The 25,095-nt window shown below is 38.5% G+C and overlaps 1 protein-coding gene across 1 annotated transcript in view; it reads left to right on the forward strand.

The window, feature by feature from the left end:
* The window catches only part of MCTP1 (multiple C2 and transmembrane domain containing 1), a 301,653-nt gene that overhangs the window by 29,558 nt on the left and 247,000 nt on the right, over positions 1 to 25,095 (forward strand). The window contains exon 2 of the mRNA XM_023749929.1: positions 13,638 to 13,752. Coding sequence (XP_023605697.1) covers positions 13,638 to 13,752 — 115 coding nt within the window. The remainder of the gene's footprint in view (positions 1 to 13,637; positions 13,753 to 25,095) is intronic.

Below are 25,095 nucleotides of genomic sequence, written 5' to 3' on the forward strand. Positions count from 1 at the left end.
CAAAAGATTGATTTTACTTCTCCACCTCCTCTTTATGAGCTTCGAGGACAATAATCTTGGGGACACTGAGGAGAGGACGCCTGTCTCTGATTCCGCGATCTCCTCCGGAGCCCCAACACAACGCACTATCCGCGACATACTACTACTACCTCCCCCTTAGATACATACCCCTCAATCTCCTGCATCTGTTATATGGTGGAAGGGAAAGGGGATGGTGAGGTAGATTAGGTTTAATTTATCACTAACATGCCTTCTATGAAGTTTATCATTATACTTATTAAACAAAGACAAAATTAAAATAGTTGTGCCCTACCAAACACTAGGTTATCACTCAAAAAGTAAACTGTTCATTTGAGTATTTTTAGATTTACAGAAAAGTTACAAAGATAAAACAGAGAATTTCCGTATACCCCACATCCAATTTCCCCTATTGCTAACATCTTATATTAGTATGGTACATTTGTCAAAACCAGTGAACCAATATTGATATATTAATATTAACTAAAGTTCATACTTTATTCAGATCTTCAGTTTTCAGTTAAGGTCCTTTTTGTTGTGCCAGGATCTCACCAGGTTACCACATTTTCTTTTGTTTTCATGTCATCTTAGGCTCCTCATGGCTAGGAGGTTTATTCACACATTCCGTCTTTTTGATGACCTTGACAGTTTTGAGTAGCATTGGTCAGATATTTTATAGAATGTGCTTCAGTTTGGATTTTCCTGATGTTTTTTCTCATGGTTAGACTGAGGTTCTGTGTTTTGGAAGGAAGACCAGAGAGGTAAAGCACCATTCTCATCACAAACTGTCAAGGGAACCTGCTATCAACTTATCAGTATTGATCAAACTTGAGCACCTGGTTGAGGCAGTAGTTTCTCCATATTGTCCTCTTTGGAAGGAAGTCACTATGTATATCCCACACTTAAAAGGTAGGAAGTTATGCTCAGCTTCCTTGAGGAGCAGAGCGACATAAACTACTTCGAATTCTTCTGCACTGTAGACCTGCCTTTTCTCCCCCGTTCAGTTACTTATTTGTTTAATTACTTATTCAAATAATTTGTACCAGTACGGAATCATGACTATTTATTTATACTTTGAGTTGTAATCCAATACTATGTTTATTTTGTTGCTCAAAACTCTTACACTTTTCTAACAGGGTTCACAAATATGGTATATATGTGCAGAAGCTTTTGTCTCAGAGGTTTTGTTTTTTGCTGGTAGCTCTGCACTTTTTAATGCAGTTTGGTTTTCTTTGGGGAAGTAAGAGTATGCTTGGGAACTCACCGAAAGATGAAAGGTCAGATGAGTTAATGCAAACAAAATCTATCAGGCCTGACAAATATTATTGTAGTGAAATAGTAAGGGTAACAGTGATTAAGTAATATAATAGTACTGGGAGCAGACAGCCCGAGTGTGATTTACTTTCTAATCTCCGATTAACCAAAGGTGAACACTAGCAGCAGTGTATACAAAATATATAATTTGACAAGAACAGGAAGAAACTACTTTGCATTTGTAAAATCACTTGACTCTTTATAAAACACTATAAATTACATTATTTCTTTTAATTTTGACAAGTCTATTTTTTAAAGAAGAGGAAAATGAGGCCCTTAGAGCTAAAAAATATCTTTCCTCTGCCTCAGACCAATTTCATAGTCCAATATAAACAGCAGGCCTGTTTACAGGTTTTTGTGATTTTTAAAAAATATATTTTTTTATTGATTTCAGAGAGAAAGGGAGAGGGAGAGAGAGATAGAAACATCAATGATGAGAGGGAAACATTGATCGGCTGCCTCCTGCCTGCCCTACACTGGGGAATGAGCCGGCAACCCGGGCATGTGCCCTGATCTGGAATCAAACCATGACCTCCTGGTTCACAGGGCAATGCTCAACCATTGAGTCATCTCAGCCAGGCCAGATCTTTGTGTTTTGACTTCTATAATCTCTTCTCTATTTTACAATAGCTTTCCTTATCACCTGCCCCCAAATAAGTACTTATATTAAATAATTTCTTATAGTTACAAAGCAGTTTTATATATTTTATCTCATAATCAAAACAGTCCTTAGTAACGTATCTAAGAGCCCATTTTAAAGATTAGAAAACAAAGGCACAGAGGGAATAAGTATTTTTGGCTGAAGTTACATGGTTGATATAATGCCTGCCCTTTATCATCAGAATTTGCCTTTTGTAATACAAAGGCTGTTTGCACGATCTAATTCCAAAAAGGAGTGATCCGTGTACATTGGGATGGAGAACAGAGGATTTTGTTTGCTTTCCTTTGGCACGGGTTATTTTACAAACTGTGTGTGTAGGTGGACAGGATACCAGCAGGAATGAAATGATGCTGCACAGAACAGTCAATTTAGCAGACAAGCCAAGGGTGAGTAATCGTGTTGTGGGAGTCCTGGAAAGGACGCTTAGGTTGCACTGAACTTCATACTTTTTGCAGCAGCCATTAAATATTGCCATTTAGTGGGTCCAAGATTTATAGGCCCATTTTGTTTGGCTTGGCTGTTGCAAAATAAAAATCCCAGAATTAAACCCAGGATTGTAGTTTGGTTCCAAAACAAGCCATTGTAAAGCTTGATGTGACCAGAGAATTAGTCTTTTCTGCTTAGTTTATTTTTCTGGTGAACTGAAGGCTAACATATTAATTATTACAACCACACATCCCAGTTTACCAGAGACCATTTTGTTTATGCCTTTTTATGCCATCCTATATAATAAAAGCCGAGGTGGCGTCACGCCCTCGCGCGACACCCTCGTGGGACATCATCACAAGATGGCCACCACAAATTGGCTGCGTGCACAGTGGAGGCAGGGCCTGGTGGCCGCTCCATGTAGTGAAGCCTGGGGGTCCCGTGGCTCTGCATGGCATGGAGGAGGCTTCTCCCGGTGTCTCCGCCACCTCGTGTGGAGAAGGCGGGTCGTGGCAGGGGAGGGCAGTTATGGGCAATCAGGCCGGCAGGGGAGGGCAGCTGAGAGTGATCAGGCCATCAGGGGAGCAGTTAGGCGTCAATCAGGCCAGCAGGGGAGCAGTTAGGGGGCGAACAGGCTGGCAGGCACAAGCAGTTAGGGACAATCAGGCAGGCAGGCAGGCAGGCAAATGGTTAAGAGCCAGCAGTCCTGGATTGTGAGAGGGCAGTCGGACATCCCCCGAGGGGTCCCAGATTGGAGAGGGTGCAGGCCGGGTTGAGGGACACCCCCTGTCATGCACAAATTTCATGCACCGGGCCTCTAGTGTAATTAATAATAGCACTCCCTTTCATTCTTTACAGTATCCAAATTTGAATGATAAATTATTTGGGTACCCTAACCACTAGCCTTTTTCCAAGTTCTTGTTGAAAATAGTCATAAAAACAAAAATTTTTCCTCACATAGTAACTGCAGAGCACTGACCTTCTTTGACTTCTGGGTAATGAGCTAGCACCACACAGTCATCTGTATGGGAACATCAATGAACACCACATAGTACCCTGGAGGAAGAGGTTGAAGACACAGAGCAATTTCTATCTGTAGGCTCTCTGTGTGGCTTTCTCCCATATCACTGTCTGCTGACTGCTTATGCATTTACTGAGTTACCTGGCTGCTTGCTTGTTTCTATGCTTCCTTTGCTCATTCTTGTTGCTCTTTTTGTTTCTCACTCCGTTCTAAGAATCAAAGACTCCCTCCATCTCTCTCATACAAGGTCAAAGGAAGTAAGGAGGTGATGGGGAATCACAAAGATATCCAAGAACACAGAGCCCAGAGCAGATGGCCCTCATGACCCAGAGCCTCTCCAGGCCTTCAAAGTGGCAGTTCATAGATCTTCACTCTCCTGCCTAGGCACTGTCATATTGCTGCTTTGGTTAGTTGGTCTGTCTGTATGTCCTGCTATAAAGTCACAGTCTGCCCTCTACTATATGTATTTTTCCACCCTCTACTTCTGCATGATTATAGCACCTATTTTCTGATTTGGGGTTATACAAGGGCCATTATGGCCTCTCCAGTCTCTCTAATTGGCCCTTTGGCTTTAGGAGCCACTTTTAACTTTTATTCTCTCTGAACTCAGTCCAAATAACCTTTGCCTAATAACACTTTTGCTAGAAAACTCACCAACCAGCCTATTTATTGTCTAAGGGTCAGATACCAAGCTCTAGTCTAAATCACTATGAACAAGGGGCAGGAAATTAAGTTTACATAGAATCAAGCATAAGCTGTTCTTTCAGGTGGGGCTGTAGATTACTCAGGCTCTGTGACTGACGTACCAATCAGGTGTGCTCATTGGTTGCCATGAATTTTCTCCATTCTATGTGGTTTCAGTTTTTAAAGTCATTTATTCATTTGACGTCTAAATAATCATGATGTTCCTTTGGCAAGTGGATCTCTGAACTTCATTGAGCTTTGAATATCTCAGTGACTTTTAAGTTCTGTTTTTGAAAATTAAGTTTTGATTTCCATTGGAGATTTCACTGTACTAATATTTTCAATGTCATTGAAACTACGAGAGATGACTAAGTAGAAACTAGTAATGACTAAGTAAAAATCCTCAGAGACACTTCTTGATATCCTTGACAGGGTTGTTCAATTTTAGAAGTTGAAAATGTAAAAGCTTTCATGAAATTTTAATTTTAAGGAGATTTTATTGACAGATAAGGTTAAAGCTAGCTGCATTGAGCATGGCCCAAGTGTATGAAACACATATAGAATAACTTAAGCAATACACAATCCCCTGGGCATGGCAATACTAGATAGAGCACCCAAGAAAATCTCCTGTAATGCAGACATACTTTTCCTTCCTTGTACAATGCTACACTAACTCTACTTCCTATTGACAATAAGGACCAACCACCACAACTAACAGAGTAACCTCATTTTTTGCTTATAATGAAAAGCTACAAAAGGCCAGGTGGCACTCACAAGTTTGAATTCATCAGCACATTGTATCTTCTATGGAACGCTTTCTTCACTTAGGGAAAAGGCCTCCTAAGCAGCAGAGCTCAAAGTCACAAGGACCCCCCTATCAATTTCCACACATATTCTCCAGGTGTTTCAGGGTGTAAATAAGAAAAGTCTGGAAATTCTTCCTGGATGAGCCTTCTCAAAGACTGGCTTCTATAACTGGAACATGGGTCAAGCTAGGCTGCATATTAAAATTACCTGAGGATCTGTAAGGAAAATGACTAAAACATTGGTTCCCAACCCACAGTTCCCTGGTCCCTAGCCACAGCCCTCAAGTTTGAGTACTACTATGATGTATAAAATGAGGGAAAGAGAGTTAGGCATGAGGAAACGTAACATTACCATGGATGGGAACTGCTGTAGTTTAAGCAAGCCAGGAACTGTAGAGAAAGGGCTTCTGCAAAAATGGTGACTTGCCCTGGCCGGTGTTGCTCAGTGGTTAAAATGTTGGCCCACATACTGAAGGGTCATGGGTTTGATTCCCGGCCCCAGTTGGAGCATGTGCAGGAGGCAACCAATCACTGTGTCTCTTTCACATCTATGCTCTCTCTCTCTCTGTCTCCCTCTCTCTCTTTTCCCCTCTCTCCCTCCCTTCCACTCTCTCTAAAAAAAAAAATCAATGGAAAAAATATCCCTGGGTGAGGATTAACAAACAAACAAACAAACAAACAAACAAACATAATGGCTTGGTGGAGTAGAAGAAGTGGGTGCTCTGGTCATAATAATCCTTCCAAATGTTTTCTTTCTAATTCTCAGACTTCCTCTCTTCTACAGTTGTTGTGTGTGTGTGTGTGTGTGTGTGTGTGTGTGTGTGTGTGTTTTCCTGACTTTCCCCTAGGTGACTGAATAAGGCCGTGTATTTCACTTATGTTATAATCTACAACTTCAAACATTACATCTGCTTTTTGGCTTCAACAGCCTCAAAGTTTTGAGTGTTGTCATAGAAACCTCCCTGATCCTCTAATTGTACCTAGAACTCTGAATTTACAATTTTGAGCTTATCATTTTTTTTACATTCCCACTAAAGATGTACAAGGATTCCCTCTTTTCCATATCCTCACTAGCATTTTATTTAAAAAAAAAAATAATAGCCAACCTTACAGGCATGAGGCATGAGATAATATCTCATTTTGGTTTTGATTTGCATGTCCCTGATGATTAGTAATGCTGAGCACCTTTTCATGTACTTGTTGACCATTTGTATGCATTCTTTGGAAAAATGTCTATTCAGGTCCTTTGCCCCATATTTTAAGTGGATTATTTGTTTTGCTACTGAATTGTATGAGTTCCTTATATACTTTGCATAGTAGCCCCTTATCATGTATATTGTTTACAAATATTTTCTCCTGTTTCATAGGTTGTCTTTTTGTTTTGTTGATTATTTTATTTTCTGTGCAGAAGCTTTTTAATTTGATGTAGGCATACTTATATATTTCTACTTTTGTTTCCTGTACTTTTGGTGTCATATCCAAAATTTCATCACCAAGGTCAGTGTCAAGGAGCTTTACCCCCTGTGTTTTCTCCTAGGCATTTTATGATTTCAGGTTTTATGTTTAAGTCTGATTTATTTTTTGCATAAGGGTCTAATTTCATTATTTTGCATGTGGGTATTAAGTTTTATTAGCATTATTTGTTTAAGAGGCTGTTCTTACCCTAGTTTGTATTCATGGTGTCCTTATAGAAGATTAGTTGACCCTTTATGTGGGTTTATTTCTGGGCTCTTTACTGTGCCGTGCCAGCACAGCCAAGGGTTCAGTGAGCCTGAAGAAGGGCAGTGAAGGATTAAAGAAAAGACAGACAAGAGAATACAGCTGGTGCTCAGTGAATCTCCGTGCCTGGATGAGGACACAGAAAGACCCAGCCTGCAAGCTGAGGCTTTATTTTATAGTGAGATCAAAACAAGGGTAGTGGTCAACCTGTTTACAATGTTCTTGTGAGTTTCACCTTGTTTTGGCAGCACTTGCTGTACCTCCCACAGCCCATTAGCTACCTAGGAAGGAACTAGGGAGGGCTATAAGGTTAAGCTTAATTATGCTAAGAGGGCTCTGCCCTCCAAGCTGGGACTTGTTTGTGGTCCTGCCACAGGTCAGTCCAAGACTTACCCCTAGAGCCGCTCCCTACACTTTACTCTGTTCTTTTGGTCTATATGTCTGTTTTAATGTCAGTACCATAGCTGTTTTGATCACTACAGCTTTGTAGTATAGTTTGAAATTAGGAAGTGTGATGCCTCCAGCATTGTTCTTTATAAAGATTGCTTTGGCTATTCAGAGTCTTTTGTGGTTTCATAGAATCCAGCAATTTCATTTCTGGGTATTTAAGCAAAGGAATTTGCACCAGGATCTTGAATAGACACCTGAACTCCCATGTTTATTGAAGCATTATTCACAATAGTCAAGATGTGAAAACAGCCTAAATGTCCATTGGTGGGTGAATGGATAAAGACAATTTGGTCTATACCTATTATCGCGGGGGTCTCTCTTCTCCGCGAGCAGCACGGAAAGAGAGCGAACCGGTTCTTTGAGTAGAGGCGCTTGGGATTGAGAAATGAAATAAGGAGACAAGACACAGAAATAGAAGGAGAAGCGGGGACCAGGTGGGCTTCTGCCCTCTGACAGAGGGACAGACAGGGGGCCCAGCACCGGAACCACGTGTTTAATTTATACTTGAAGTAACAGGAAGTTACATCACATCTGGGTGGGCCTTGAGTTTCTGGTGACATAGTGAGATCCACCCCCTTGCACCTGGGCTGGAAAGGTCAGACTGATTGACATCCTTGCCTTTGGGCTAGGACCGCCTCCAGGGCGTGGCTCTGCCTGCACCCTGGGTTCAGTTGACAATATTTTTAAGAACGCCTGTTTTGCCTTGCCAGGGCACAACTTAGTATCCCCCACAATGTATGACAGAATGTTATTCAGCCTTAAAAAAAAAAAAAAAAAAAGAAGGAAAATCTATCATTTGTAATCATATGGATGGACCTGGAAAACATTTTGCTAAGGGAAATAAACCAGACACAGTAAGACAAACATTAAATGATCTCACTTATATGTAGAATCTAAAATTCTTAAACTCATAGAAGCAAAGCGTAGAATGGGGGTTGCCAGAGGCTGGGGGAAGGGGAAATGAGAGGTAATGGTGAAAGGGTACAATGATTCAGTTATTTGGGATGAATAAATTCTTAAGATCTCCTATACAGCATAGTGCCAAACAGCTAACAATACTACATTATATACTTAATTTTCTATGGCGGTAGATCTCATGCTAAGTGTTCTTACCACACACACAAAAATTATAATGATGATGATTATGATGATGATGATAATAATAATAATATTAATAAAGAGAGCAGGAAGAAACTTTGAGAAATTCTAGATATGTCTGTGGCCTTGATGGTAGTGATGGTTCCACAGGTGTATAAACATCCCCAAACTCATAGAGTTATATACACAGCGTTTTACATATAAATCATACTTCAATAAAGTGGTTAAAAGATAATAACACACATCTAAGTGTGGGACACGGCAGTTTAGGGAAAGGAGGGGTATATTTACAGTTCTAGTAATATGACACAAAAATGTTAACTTGGAAAAAAATAAAAGATTTAAAATGACAATGTTTGTATTAGAGCTACAGTGTGCCTAGCATTTCAGATATATCTTTCCTAATACATACTTACATTTGGTAAGTTAAACATTTATTAAAAGGTACTTTATAATGAAAAATATATGTATTTCTAGTATCTCTCTGTAACTGGCCTACCAGATTTCTTATTAGAACCATTCAGTGAGCCTGAGGAGAGATGCCTATCTAGATCTACTTAAGTTCTTGATTTCCTTCTTTTTGGAGTTGGCAATATCCTTGGAACTAGACACAGTGGTGCTTTCTACTGTGGACATTACCATTCTCCCAAGAGCTCAGCTCAAACTTCTGAGTAACTCATGTATCCATCCCCCCTCTCTCTCACATCCTGTCAGTTGACAAATTCAGCTGATTGAATCGCCTCAATATCTTTCTAATTCATCTTTTATTTCCATTCTCACTGACAGATGAGGCCCTTATGACTTAAACTGGACTGTTATAATAAAACTTTTCAAATAATTTCTATATCCACAAGATTTCTCTGATCTCTTCCATCCCACAGAGAGAAAAGGCCTGGTTTTGTTCATCTATGTAATATAAGCACTTAGTCCAGAACAGGAAAGATGAAAGATAGGCAATAAATGTGTGTTAAACGAGGCCCGGTTTTATTGCTTCTCTCTCCAAAGGCCTGTGATGCTTTCCTGTTGCCCACAAGAACTCTCCTCAGCCTGGCATCAGTGGGCATCAGTCATTCTTTTCACTTTATTTGTCACACATGCCAGTGATGCACCGCTGGTGACTACTCACCATTTAGCTCATGCTGATTGTCTCATCCTTTCTTATTTCAAATCTTCACTTGTCAAAATTCACATTTTCACACCCTGCTCTGTTGTCATCTCTAGAGAGCTCCTCAGATTCTTTTCCCGTAATAATTTGTCTTTCCTGTTCTCCTATGAACTTATAGCACAGTCTGTCCTTATTATAACTTTTAGTGGATGAAGTTCCACTTTAAGTGCCAATGTTGATCAGTTGGTAATGGCAGCCTAGAGCAGTGGTCAGCAAACTCATTAGTCAACAGAGCCAAATATCAACAGTACAACGATTGAAATTTCTTTTGAGAGCCAAATTTTTTAAACTTAAACTATATAGGTAGGACATTGTTATTAACTTAATTAGGGTACTCCTAAGGCTTAGGAAGAGCCACACTCAAGGGGCCAAAGAGCCGCGTGTGGCTGGCGAGCCGCTGTTTCCCTACCACGGATAGAGCATTATATTGAGGAGGATTCTAAGGTTATACTTAGGTTCCTCACAAAAGAAGGTGCTAAAACAGATTGGATGCCTTACTTCAGTACAGAAGAAGTTAACAAACTGCCCACGGAATAGCCAACTTTGTTACAGATCCCCATGTATGTGTCTACTCAGCTAGATCATTTGTCCTTAAAGGCATATTTCTGTCCTCATAGCCTCTATCACAATTTGTGTTGAGTTGATCCTTAAAAACTCCATTCCCTGATTTTAAAAGTTTACAATCTAACATGGCCAATATAAATTTGTGATAGGATGTGATAATGGACAAAAATAAAACACAAGCATGTAAAGTGCTGATGAAATGGCCCTTGAAAAGTAGGTAGGAAGACATGGAGAACAAGAGGGGCAAGGCAGCATTTAACCAAAGGAAATTAAATCAGTACCTTGAAGAGATATCTGCATTGCTATTCATTATAGCATTAGTCACAAAGCCAAGATATGGAAACAACCTACAAGTAAATGGCTGTCATCAGATGAATAGTCAAATAAAATGTGATGCACACATAAATACACACACAAATGGAATATTTTTAAAAAATATATTTTTATTGATTTCAGAGAGGGAGGGGGAGAAAGAGAGGGAAACATCAGTGATGAGAGAGAATCATTGATCAGCCGCCTCCTGCATGCCCCACACTGGGGATGAGCCTGCAATCTGGGCATGTGCCCTGCCTGGGAATCAAACCATGACCTCCTGATTTATAGGGTGACACTCAACCACTGAACCATGCCAGCCAGGCCACAAATGGAATATTATTCAGGCTTTAAAAAGCCAATTTATGTAAATTCAGTGAAGTTATCGTTTAACAAGATGTTAAATTCTAAATTTTTCAAAAGTGAAAAATCTAGTATAGTTAGAATTACCTTTGAAATTTCTTAACTTGCCCATAAAGTGGGAAGGTAGATAAGGGTAAAAAAGGTCAAATATATGGTGATGGAGGGAGACTTGATTTTGGGTGGTGAACACACAATATAATATACAGATAATATATTATAGAATTGTACACTTGAAACCTGTATAATTTTATTAACACATCACCCAAATAAATATAATGAAATTAGATGTATATATTTTTAAAATATAAAACCAGGTACTCTATAAATCATTCACTTTAGACTTCAAGTAGCACTGAATAGAGCAATAAAAGCTACAAAGAAAATACAGATATCTGTACATTCAATTTTTTCTGTAAGATACCTATCAAGACACTAGAGGAGGATGCAGGGTGGGTTAAAAAACGTCTCCTTTCCTATAGATTTTATTCTGGTCTTAGAAAGAAGTAAATCTATATACATTTAATATTTATTAATGGATTTGTTTATTTTGAAATAATGTATATGAAAGAACCTAATGAAAGCCTTAGAACATACTTGAAGTTTAACAAATGTTTGTTGGATTTTAATTTTGCTTATTAATTGGACCCACATACAAACTGTTCTTGCAAAGTAGTTCAGAAGCCCTTGGTTGGCATTTTCTGTGTGGCCCAGTGAACAGCTAGCTGTTCCTCTCTTGCTGTTTACACTAGTTTCCAGACACCTTATCATAGTTCAGGAAATCTATATAAAAGAAGATAACAGTTTTTTCCCACGAACCTTGAAAATTAGTAACATCCTATGCTGGCTAGGATGTGGGAAATAGGCACTCATAACTTTCAATAGAGTATGAAGTATTTAAATTTTGGGGGGAAGATTTATGTTCTAAAAAAATAAAAGCCCAAGTCTTTGTAGTGGCATATAGTGAAACCAAACTCAGATTCACCAGTAGGGAGATAATTAAAGAAATTATGGTATTCCTACACTGTGAAAAAATGATGTATGTAAAAGAAAAGTAGATAAATCTATGTGTAGACCAGAAAAGTGCCATGATATTTTAAAATTAAATAAATTATAAAATAATAGACAAATATGCTCTTTGTTAGCAACAAACAAAAACTGAAAACTCAACCACAAAAAATAAACCTATATGTATGTATATTTGTTTATATAAGAAGACAAATAAAAGTGTGGAAGGATATTATTATCCTAAGTAACCCTAAGGAGGTGGGGCAATTAGATGTTTGCCAGAAGAGCAAGGCAATCATTTTACCTTTTGCTTCTCCGTTGTTTGAAGATGTGATCCAAATTAGTGGTAACAGGGAAATAAAAGGCAAAGGCAACTGCAGGATGTAATATGGAAATGGAGTGGATGGAATTTGGCAACTATTTGAATGTGGTGGAAAGGGAAATGAAGAAATCAAGGCTAGCTCATCAATTTCTAGCCTGAGTAACTGCGGGAAAATTCTGTCATTCATAGAAACAGAGATATCATGAGAAGGAGTGAATTCTTTTTTATTGTTACCAGAGGAGAAATGATGAGTTTGAGTTATCAGAGTTGCACGGTTCTAATTTTAAATGATAATTGCTCCTATAGGAAAGCTTCTTTATCTTGGTCTTAAAACCTCAAACAAAATGATGCTTTATAGTTGTATTTCATGTAAATTTTGGAACTGAAAGAATCAGTCTGGTGTCTAATATTTTACCTTATCCATGCATACTATTCCAAAACAAAAGAACATTTATTTTTTAATTGGAAAAAATTTATAATTTAAAATCATCTCAACATGTGAAAAAGTAATTTTTCCTGCTGTATCAGATTGACAGAAAGTATAAACTGTGACCTGTACAATTTTTACTATATATTTCTTTTGTGTTATTTTAATACTAGAGGCCTAGTGCATGAATTCGTGCACCAGTGGGGTCCTTCAGCCTGGCCTGCGGGATTGGGCCGAAACTGGCTCTCCAACATCTCCTGAGGGGTCCCAGATTGCGAGAGGGCACAGGCCAGGCCGAGGGACCCCACCAGTGCACAACTGGGTCCAGGGAGGGATGGAGGAGGTTGGCCAGCCCGAGAGGGACCACAAGAGGGCTCCCGGGCGTGTCCGGCCTGTCTCACTCAGTCCTGATTGGCCCAACCCCAGCAGCAAGCTAACCTACCAGTCAGCGCATCTGCCACCTGGTGGTCAGTGCATGTCATAGCAAGCAGTTGAGAACACTGATTGGTTGAACGGCTGAGCGGATGACCGAACACTTACCATATTAGTCTTTTATTATTAAAGATAGTTATGCCTCTTCAAGTGTGTTTGTAACTCAATGACTATTAAATAAACAGAGTATGTTGTTGATATTCTATAGAAGTAGCCTTGAAAAGATTTTTAGTTCTAGCAATAGCTTGTGCACTTTTATTCCATAGAAAACAGCACTAGATATTGTCTCTATATTTATATTATTTGCTTGCAAATACTATCAAAATGCTACGTGAATTTATTTATATATAATTATATCATATTTCATGTTGGGGCCAAAATAAAAGTATGTAATTCACCAGGTTGAGCCCTTTTGCATAGATAAAGGAGTCAACAAAGTCACCTGAATGAATCATTTTAATTTTCAGCTCAGTTATGTGGAAATTAACTGCTCTTGCATACCTTTATTCTCTTTTCATCATTGATTGTATTTTTACTTCAGAAACTATTCCTGTTAGTTCTTCTTAGTTGAATTATGTGGGGGCTTTTCCTGGGAAATGTTTTTCATACTGCATTTGTTATTTTTAATTTGAATTAATACAGGGATTCCTATAACTGCCATTTTTTTATTGTCTGAAGAATTTCATGAATTTTAAAACCTTCAGAGAACTGGGTGATTATGATGCTGTGTGAATTCACAAATTATATTGACTAATTCTTATAGTTTGAGTTAAACTCTATATGGCCCCCCTTTGGAGGAAAGAGAAGAAAGATAAGTATTTTAATATTTTGTATACTTCTTGTTTTCCAGAAAATAAATACTTCTGGAACCAGTAATGCAGATGTCCCTCTGGCTGATCCCGGAATGTACCAATTGGATATTACATTAAGAAAGGGTCAAAGTTTAGCTGCCCGAGATCGAGGAGGTAAGGTCATAAGAAGAACATCACTTGGAAGTTTATTCTGTGTGTTTTTGACAAAATTATTTTTAATGGTTGCTTAAGTTCAAATAAATTAACTATAATATTGTAATTTTTAGAAGGTTGGGTCCAGTGATGTGGTTTGAAATGTTATCTGACTCCTGTGACCACAGGAAGAGGTTATGATGCAAGTTTGCAACTCTGAACTGGACCCAATCCAGACAGCAAAATCCCTACAAAACTGCTGAGAAATTAGACTCTGCATTATATGTAATTAGTGACACAGTTGATGAAATAGGTGAGACAAATATTTGAAGTCATACAGAAGTCGCTTTTGGCAGACCTGACATTCTTTTTGCTGCATTGATTTGCTCAGTTGAATCGGCTAAACTTGCAGAAACCAGAACTAGCGTCTCACCAAAACTTTGGTGATTCCCAGCAAGCAATTTTCTGAGACTTAGTTGGATCTGACAGTAGTCTCATGGTGGCTTAAACAGGTCTTTGTAGGCTATAATGAAGGAAAAGACAAGGCATTTGGAATCCTTAATTCCTGGATTCCAAATGCCAAGGCAATCTGATGAACTAGCCTGGGCTCCTTGAACCCAAAATTAGAGGCAGGACCAGAGATAGACCCTAAACAGACAGTATAGCACCCTTTGCACATTGCCAAATATCAGCCATTTAGAATGTGGAGAACTGAGGGCCCCAAGGGCCCAGAACCCCAAGAGGAAACTGAATCTGGTCTAACTCCTCGCACTGGGAAGGAGGAGAGTCCCTAAGCCTCCAACTCATTGTCAGAGCACCTGGAGAGCACTCCTGGCATTACATAATCTTCTTTTTCTCCTCCAACCCTATTGACATCCAGACCTAGGGAGTGGAAGGAACCAAATTAGGACTATAGTTTGTACTTTAATCTCCTGTCTCTGTAAGAATAAAATAGAAAAAATAGCCCTGGCCAGTTTGGCTCAGCGGATGAAGCGTCGGCCTGCGGACTGAAGGGTCCCAGGTTCAATTCCAGTGAAGGGCATGTACCTGGGTTGCAGGCGCGTCCCCAGTAGGGGGAGTGCAAGAGGCAGCTGAATCGATGTTTCTAACTCTCTCCCTCTCCCTCTCCCTTCCTCTCTGTAGAAAATCAATAAAATATATTTTAAAAAAATAGAAAAAATAATATAATAATGTTTTTACACTAAAAACTATACAAATAATGGATTTAGTTTTTAAGTAAAAACTAGTAAATATCAGAACATTCTTAATGAATGAAGATGTGATTAGAATTGCTAAAATTTAAACACAAGGGGGAAATTTTGAAAATTAACCATCTGACTTAATAACTGAGGACAAATACTTATTGACTTGAACTTCTTGTCTCAAAATAAGCTATAATTATATAGAGAAAGAAAATAATGCTGTTAACATGGTTTTATTTTGCTATATTTATATAATATTTTTCTTAGTTTTTAGAGTATTCTTCATTCCATGATATAACATCATTTCATCTAAAACAGAATTGAACCAGACATCAGGAGATCAAACTTTTCATCCTAGATGTGTCTTCCCAACACTAGTAAATACATATGCACACAATTATTTATTACAGCACTAGAGGCCCAGTGAATGAATTTGTGCACCAGTGAGGTCCCTTGGCCTGGCCTGCGGGATTGGGCCAAAACCAGCTCTCCAACATCCCCCGAGGGGTCCTGGATTGTGAAAGGGTACAGGCCAGGCTGAGGGACCACACCGGTGCATGGTCAGGGCAGGGGAGGGTCGCAGGAGGTTGGCCAGCCAGTGAGGGACTGCAGGAGGGCTCCAGGGCATGTCAGGCCCATCTTGCTCAGTCCGATTGGCCAGACCCCAGCAGCTAGTTAATCTACCAGTTGGAGCGTCTGCCCCCTGGTGGTCAGTGCACATCATAGCAAGCAGTTGATTGGTTGAACAGACGACCGGACACTTAGCATATTAGGCTTTTATTATATAGGATTGTTTGCAATTATAAGATACCCATTAGTAGGAGAGGTGACTAAATAAACCATGGTGCATACACATGATGAAATACTATGTAGCTGTAAAACAAAGAATAAGGAAAACCTCTAAGAATTGATATGGAAATAGTTACAGGATATATTATTAATTGAAAAGGTAAAGTGCAAAAGAGTATTGACAATTTGGAATATTTCATGTAAGAAAGGAGTGTAAGAAATTATGCATTATTTGCTCACTTGTTCAAAAAGATATATCAGAAGTAAACTCCAAAAACTAATGAGGTTGGTAGCATATATAGTATAGGTAAGAGCTGGTGTCAAGAATGGAAATGGGAATGGGGTAAAATGAGGAAGGTACATTTCTCTGAGAAAATATTCTTACATAGTTCTCTTTAATCATGGCAATATTTCAGCACTGAATGAATGAATGAAATCAAGCTATGATGTGGGATGAACCCAAAATGGAATATAACTATAACTACACCTCAGGGGGATGGGGAAAAAATGACTAATATAAGTTATTACATAAAATAGTATTTTAATTATACACTGTAAAACTCAAGAGAAAAAGAACTAACTATGCACAAATAATGTACTCGAGAGCATGAGTGTCAATTCTAAAACTACTTATTGTGTATGCTGAGAATGAGCAAATAAGTAAATGTATTGTAGATGAGTGCCAGGTTTCTCACTGTTGGAGAAAGAAGTTACAATATACAACAGGCCAGCATGGCTCAGTGATTGAGTGTTGACCTATCAATCAGTGTGGTCATGGTTCAATTCCTGGTCGAGGCACATGCCCAGGTTGCGGAATCAATCCCCTGTGTGGGAGATGCAGGAGGCAGCCAATCAATGATTTTCTCTAATCATTGATGTTTCTATCTCTCTCCTTCCCCCTTCCTCTTGAAAAATCAATAAAAATATTTAAAAAACAATATACAACAGGGGAAAGCTGGGATGAACTTCATGGTATTCAATGGTATCAGTATGAACTAATGGTTTTTAATCTATATTAATAAAAGGGTAATATGCAAACTGGTCATGACACCCTCAACAGTCATGACTGGATATGCTAATTAGTCATGACCAGTATGCAAATTGACCACCACTCCAACACAATAAAGGAGGGAAATGCTAATTAGCCCTGATATGCTAATTAGTCACGACCAGTATGCAAATTGATCATCACTCCAATACACAAGATGGCCGCCCCCATGTGTCCACAAGATGGCCGCCACAAGATGGCCTGCAGAGAGGACAGTTGGGGGCGACCGAGCCTGCAGGGAGGCAGTTGGGCATCAATCAGACTGGCAGGGAGTGGTTAGGGGGTGATCAGGCTGGCAGGCAAAAGCAGTTAGGGGCAATCAAGCAAGCAGGTAGGCGAGCAGTTGGGAGCCAGCAGTCCTGGATTGTGAGAGGGATGTCCGACTGCCCGTTTAAGCCTGATCCCACTGGGCAGTCGGACATCCCTCAAGGGGTTCCAGATTGGAGAGGGTGCAGGCTGGGCTGAGGGACAACCACCCCCTGCCCCCCCGCGCCCCGTGCACGAATTTCGTGCACCGGGCCTCTAGTAGAGATATAGTTAACAATTAAAATGGACAGAGGTGTGTGTGTGTGTGTGTGTGTGTGTGTGTGTGTGTGTGTGTGTAGTATATTGTATTTTCCTAGATCTGTCTCCTAAGAGCCCCTCAGAGAAGTTATAAAGATGTAATCAACACACCTTTGGCCCAGATCTTGGTTTCTAAATACAATTTTCCCAATAAAAATAAGCAGGGCTCCTGGAGAAATGGTTGGTTGCAGAAAAGTACAAGATGAGCCTGGAACATTTTGCTGAGAGTAGGGAAGTACTCAAAAATTGATGGCAGAATGTCAAAATGATATAGGAGCCAAATTAAAGGAGCTCCTAATGACTAGAGCTGGAACAATTTTGGCAACAAAATAAATAATGGCAGCAATAGATTATAAATCATAGAATAATATAAATATCTATGTCTTCTTACTAGTAAATCAATAATTGAATAAGTAAATGGGTGAGAAGACACAGCTTTTGCTTATGTTAGAATTGCAATGAGTAAATGTAGAAGGGAAAATAGAAATAGAAAACTTCCTTTTAACAAACAATGCAGTAACAGTTGTAGTAAAAATCGCCAATTGATGCTAAATTTGTAGGTGCTAAATTATGATGAGTACAGGTATTTGCATCATTTCTAAGTACTTTTCCACTAAATATGTATGAACGACAAAGAGGAAAATAATAACTTACAGTGGAGAAACTTGGAAGATACCACCTTTAGCAAGTAGTTAAAGATAAAATCAGCATTAATGAGGCAGACAGATACCATGGACCTGCTGATGTGATGTACCTAGAAAGGCACATTATGTCTGTGGGATTCTGTCATAATGCATAAAGCCATTATAATCATGAGAAGGCATCAGGCAATCTGGCAAGATATGATGCCAGTTGTCTGAGCTGAGTAGCAGCTACCGTTAGCTCAATCTTGTTCCACAGTTTTAAGTTTTGATGGCACTGTGCATGCACCTCTCTCTTTCTTAAAGGAGCAAATTTTTCTCTAGAGATAAAAATAGGGATTGTGTTAAGGTAGAATGAGAGAGCCATGTTCTTAAGAAAAAGATAACTTTGTGGAAGTGAAGAATATCCCAAAGTGTTTAAAATGCAAACTCTGATCCAACTTCACTATTTTACTTACTTGCCTGGAATTAATGAAGTTTTTATTGGGTAGATATGAGAAGAGAAATTAAACACAGGAAACAACCTGAATTAAGTTTGAGATTGATTAAAATTCATTTTAGACGCACCTGTGAAAAACAAATGTGTTAAGCATATGCTTATGTAGTTAGTATTGGAACACTTAAGATTTGTGAATATATATATATGATAACTAGATGTAGATGGATAGTTTGAAGTGATAAAATCAGTCAGGAAGTACTACAGTGATGTAGGAGTATAGTTTTGAGGGTCTGAACCAGAATTATGGATGTGGAAAAGGAGACTATGATAGTTGGGTCAGGAGAATGACCAGTAGCACCTGAGATTAATTTATGAGGAGGTTAAAAACAACAACTATAGAGCCCTGGCCAGGTGGCTCAGTTGGTTGGAGCATTGTCCTGTACACCAAAACTGTTTCAAGTTCAATTCCTGGTCAGGGCACATACCTAGGTTGCAAGTTTAATCCCTAGTCTGGGTATATAGGGGAAGCAACTGATCAATGTTTCTCTCTTACTTAGATGTTTCTCTCTCACTCGCTCTCTCTCTAAAATCAATAAAAATGTATATCCTCTGGTGAAGATTAAGAAACGATTGAGATTTTTAAGGCTGATGTTACCAGGGAGCCAAGTGGATTTTGGTGAATGTAAGAAGCAATATTGTATTACTATTATAATTAGCAGAAATTAGACATTTTTATCATTCATTACATTAATGCCTTCACCTACTGCCCAGCAAAACCAAAATCCTATGACCCCTGTGTCCCATATTACCCCTGCACAGAATAGTGGAAGAGAAAAACTCATTTCCATCCTCATCATCATTGCTTGAACTTTGCATAGCCAGAATCTTCCTTCAAAAGTAATAGACTTTGAGTTTGGCTTAGCAGTCAAAACTGGCCATGGTGCTTCCGTTTTTATAACCTGTTTTGTAGAACAATAACCAGATGGCTTCTTGGGATGGTTCTGCCTTTTCCTATTTTATTATCTCAGCTTTAAGAAGCCTGGTGGACTAGAAAGCCCATGATTTGGGGAGTCTGACACACATAGTTTCAAAGCCAAGCTCAGTATTATATTAGCTGTGTGACTTTGAGATCTGCAGTTTCTCTGCTGAAATTGTAGGGTTCCAGATGTAGTAAATAAAAATACAGGATGCCTAATTAAATTTGAATTTCAGGTAAATAGTGCATTACCTTTTTAAATGAGTTCCATATTTTATCTGGCAGCCCTATGACAATTGTCATGTCTAGTTATTATTAGAAAAATGCCATTTAAATTTTCATTGGATTGGGCCTTTCAGGACTATATTATCATCTATCATATGTTCAGTGTAATGTCCTGACATGATTATTTGTATTGCTAGAAAAATAACAATCTGTGTAGATATGGCTGGTGATAGCAATTCCCTACAATTGAACTTAAAATTTGTATCATGAAGGATATTTTAATTTCCTAGAGCTGCCTTAACAAATTACTACAAAATTGGTGGCTTAAAGCAACAGAAATTTATTATTTCACAGTCCTGAGGTTCAGAAGTCAAAAAATCAAAATGTGGTAGGGAAACACTCCCGTTAAAGGCTCTCAGGGAGAATTCTTCCTTGCCTTTTCGCTGCTGGTGGCTCCAGGCATTCCTTGGATGGTGGCAGCATCACTCTGATCTCTGCTTCCATCTTCACATGGCACTCCTCCCTGTGTCTTCATGTCTCCAGTCTTTCTCTTCTGTCTCTCAGAAGGACATTAGTCATTGTATTTAGGCTCACCCTAAAGCCAGGATGATCTCATCTCAAGGAGAATGACCAGTAGCACCTGAGACTGCATCTACAAAAACCCCATTTCCAAATAAGGTCACATTCACAAGAACCGGGGTTTAGAACTTGGACATATCTTGGGAAAAATCCATGTCAGTCCACTACAGAGGACAGTTGCTTCTCTTCAAATACTCAGAACAAATTTAAATCATCAAAAAAGTGATGCATGTGAGCTAGTCTATTGTGTTTCTGTTAATAACAATGTTAGAAATCCCTGCATTGAATAGAGTGAGGGAATCTCAGTCTACTCTGTGAGTCTGATGTGTCAAATGTTAAAGGAAAGTGTTTCTGAGAACAATATTTTCAAGTTGAAGTAAGAATTATGAACTATGGGGGCTGGGCAAAGACTTAGGACAGTGGTTCTCAACCTGTGGGTCGCGTCCCCGTTGGGGGTCGAAAGACCCTTTCACAGGGGTCGCCTAAGACCATCGGAAAACACATATATAATTACATGTTGTTTTTGTGATTAATCACTATGCTTTAATTATGCTCAATTTGTAACAATGAAAATACATCCTGCATATCAGATATTTACATTATGATTCATAACAGTAGCAAAATTACAGTTGTGAAGTAACAATGAAAATAATTTTATGGTTGGGGGTCACCACAACATGAGGAACTGTATTAAAGGGTCGCGGCATTAGGAAGGTTGAGAACCACTGACTTAGAAGACTATACCCTGCCAAGCTTAATTTTTCTCATGGTTTAATGAAACCTTGCTGATTGAGAAATTCTACTGATTATACCATAGCCAGATCTGAAAATAGAGGAAGTCAATAGGTTTTCCTTTTTACTCTATCACATGCACCAGGAAATCAATACAGTTAAAGGACAAAACATCTTAAATGGGTAATTATTGCTCTTGAAACACAATGTAGCATATCAGTAATGGAGAAAACTGAACAAGATTACATTTTAACTTTTTACATGAAAATTAGGAACTGTCCTTAAAATTTCATTAGCAAAGACAAAAACATTTTATTTTTTAAATATGTTTTTATTGATTTCAGAGAGAGAAAGGGAGAGGGAGAGATAGATAGAGACATCAGTAATAAGAGAGAATGGTCAATTGGCTGCCTCCTGCATGCCCACTACTGGGGAGTGAGCCTGAAATCCAGGCATTTGCCCTGACCAGGAATTGAACTGTGACTTCCTGATTCACGGGTTCAGCTCAACCACTGAGCAACACCAGCCAGGCAACAAGAACATTTTAGATTTATCAGTGCTTAATGATACATGTCACTTTAATTTTTATAGCCTTGTAAAGACAAAGCAGTGCACACGCTATTTTTAAGAAGTCCAGCATAAGTGTAGGAGAAAAGGTGGGAAAGTAATATGGCAAATCCCTAGGGAGAGACCTGGCTATCCCAAGGAGGGCCTCAGAGTTGGTAATTCTGGGATTTATCTAAGCTTTGGGCTGTAGCTGAAGAGCTTGTGGAGAGGTCTAGAAAATAGGATGTAGCAAACTGGCTCAATAAAATTGGGTTTAGGACCTGTGGTATATGCAGAATTCCACATTGACCCCTGATGATCTGTGTCCTTATTTATTAACCCCTTCCCCTTTAGTTTGGGTGGGATCTGAGAATACAATGGATATCACTCCTATAATTATGCTATTTTATGTTAGATGTCAAAACCATGGAAATGTTTTGCAAATGCACTTAGTGCCTCTAATCATTGACTTTGAATTAAAAGGGAAATTATCCTTGGTGGGCCTGACCTAGTCAGATGAGTCTTTTGAAAGGAACTGGTGCCCTCTTTGAGATAGAGAGCTTCTCTTGATGGCCTTAAAGAAGCGAACAGCCATGTGTGGACTGAAAATGAAGAGGGATGGCCTCTAGGAGCTAAGGGCTTCCGTCCTATAGCTACAAGGATCTGAGTTCTGCCAACAACTGAGTGACCTTGGGAAAAGATCCCAAGGACCAGTGAGAACTCAGCCCAGCTGACACTTTGCAGCCTTGTAAGACTGTAAGCAGAGCTCCCAGTTAAGCCAAGCCTGGCCTGCAGAAACCTTGAGATAAGAAATGTGTGTAGTTTTAAGCTACCTAAAGTGTACACTAGTAGAAAACTACTACAGGGTCTACTAGTAAGTTAAGCAGAGAGACAAAAGGACATTCACTGTCTTTCCTTCTATATTGTCCAGCCTGTTTCAATTCTACTGGAAAATACTGTTTAAAAAAACACTCTTTGAACCATTGGAATTAATAAAATCTTAAGTAGTTTCCCTTAATAAGGCTAGAAGGTAGAGAACCAAATAAATTAACATGTGGAATTATTAGATGCCAAGTTGCTTTAAAAAATCATTTTTACCACACCCAATGAATAGAATTGCTAAAGAGCACTTTCATTTCACTAAAAGATTAGCATTTGGAAAATATTAATTCTTGAGGTAGCAATCATTTATTTGAATACAATAGAAATCAATTGTCACATTTCTAAATGGAAATGAGGATGTTAGTGAAGGTTGAAATGACTCAACAAGGATACACTGTTATTCTGTGAAGACGTAAATCAGCCCAGACCCCAAAAAAGGGGAGGGAGACCTCAATATCTGTTGGGATAAAGATATTTTTAAAAGGTAATTCTAGCTCAAGAATAAATATGAATATAAACCTCCAGAGCTTTTAGTATCCATGGAAAGTAGATTAGAAAAAACTGCTTTAATCAATTTATAGTGAAACAACTTTAAAGAAAACAAGTAAATTGAAATATAAAAATAAACACATATCCTAGGGTAAGAGGACAAAACTGCTGGTATTTTATTACAATTCTGCCTTGTTGTAATGTGTGGAGTATCTTTAGCAAACAGGATAAATGTCTCTGACAAAGGCAAAGAGAAAATCAGTTATTTGAACTTTCTAATTTTTACATAGTTTCATAATAAGAATGTAATTAAATGTGAAGGGCTGAAGCAAACAGAGAAAGCCCATAAAACTCTTCTGTGTAAAACTGCACTCAACATTAGGAAGCTGGCCAAGTGATTTTATGTGTAACAGTGAAAGCTATTGGGCTTTCATAGAATCGTGCATTTGACTTATCAAAAAACTGCACTGCCTCCGAAACACAGGTCATGAGGTGCAGCTACTGTTTTCCATGTGTAAGCAGTAAGTTGTGTGTTCAGGTTGTGCAGAGTCCCTAAGGCGTAGCCTAAAGTACTTCATCATTCAAAGATCTCCATGTGCTATTTTGCCCCTGAAATATTATCCCTTGTGCCAATCTAAGACAGATTCTACTTTCAATTTTTACTCCCTTTTAAAACTTTATAAATGTGGTGTTTATTTAAAAATATATTTTATTGATTTTTTTACAGAGAGGAAGGGAGAGGGAGAGTTAGAAACATCAATAAGAGAGAAACATTGATCAGCTGCCTCCTGCACACCTCCTACTGGGGATGTGCCTGCAAACAAGATACATGCCCTTGACCAGAATCAAACCTGGGACCTTTTAGCCCGCAGGCCAACACTCTATTTCACTGAGCCAAACCGGTTAGGGCTAAATGTTGCTTTTTCAGAGTTTATCTTCAACATAGGTCATAAGAATGCCTCAGACACCAGGGATAAGAAAAGGGTCACAGAAAAGAGTAAGTGTTAGGAAATCAGTTTCCAGCTCTGCAAGAAAAAACACCACACAAAATAACATTAGGTCACATCCTGCATTTCTATAGCATTTTAAAAATTTTCATATGTTAAAAATTCATTCTGGCTCCAGAGACAGTTAAAAGTCAGACCTACTCTACACATGTTTTGAGAGTCAAGTAAACAGAATTTATAAAGTAATTGTCACAATCACAAATTGATAAAAAATTAGAGAGTAGGACTTGGGTTTGGAATTTGTTTTTTAAATCAAAAGCTTCAGAACTGTGAGAATTTATAAATCTGAGATATTTTGATGATGGCAGTGTTGTTACCAGTCCTTTGGGCAAGGCCTTTGATCTCTGTACTGAACTTCCATATAGACATTGAAGGTATGAAAATCTAAAGCGAAGAGAGAAAAAAAATCTTATTTCAAACAACACAAAAATTGAAACCATTAATGAATGGGGCTGCAAATCATTGTTGCATTTAATACGGCACTCATATTCAGTTATCAGCACTGCTGAATGATGTTTATGTCACATATTGATATTAAATGGTCTGTTTTACTGGCCTGCTAGTTATTAAGGGAAGATGAGCTTTTATTAAGTCTCAAAAGAAGGTACATGGTTAAATTTACTTCTCATGCACTTTTTTCCCCCATATTTTTTTATTGTTTGATCAGATTAGTTTATTGGGTTAGTCTTTTAAGATCGCTATAATTTGTTTTTCATAAAATATTATTTTTTCCAGCTTCACTGAAATATAATTGACAAAAATGTATATATATTTAAGGTGTGCAATGTGATCTTTCAATATATGTATACACTGTCAAATAATTACTCCAATCAAACTAATTAGCATATCACATACCCTTTATAAGAAAGTCTTTTAGCCCAGCCGGTGTGGCTCAGTTGATTGAGCATCGTTCTATGCACCAGGAGGTCTCTGGTTCAATTTCCAGTCAGACTCGATCCCCAGTAGGGGACATGCAGGAGCAGCCTATCACTGTTTCTATCTCTCTCTCCCTCTCCCTTCCATTCTCTGAATCAATAAAAACATTTTAAAAAAATAAAAAATAAAGTATTTTATTTGTTTCAACAAGTTTCCTTCAAGCTTTTTAAAATTTCTCCAACTATACTATATATATATGCTTTTTAGGATAGACACATTAATTTTCTACTGCTTTCCATGAGTTAAGTAGCTTAAAACAATATCTATTTAATAGTTCACAGGTTCTGTAGGTCCAGAATATGGACGCAG

This window comes from Myotis lucifugus, unplaced genomic scaffold (genome assembly GCF_000147115.1).
Source record: "Myotis lucifugus unplaced genomic scaffold, Myoluc2.0 scaffold_0, whole genome shotgun sequence".
NCBI lineage: Eukaryota > Metazoa > Chordata > Mammalia > Chiroptera > Vespertilionidae > Myotis > Myotis lucifugus.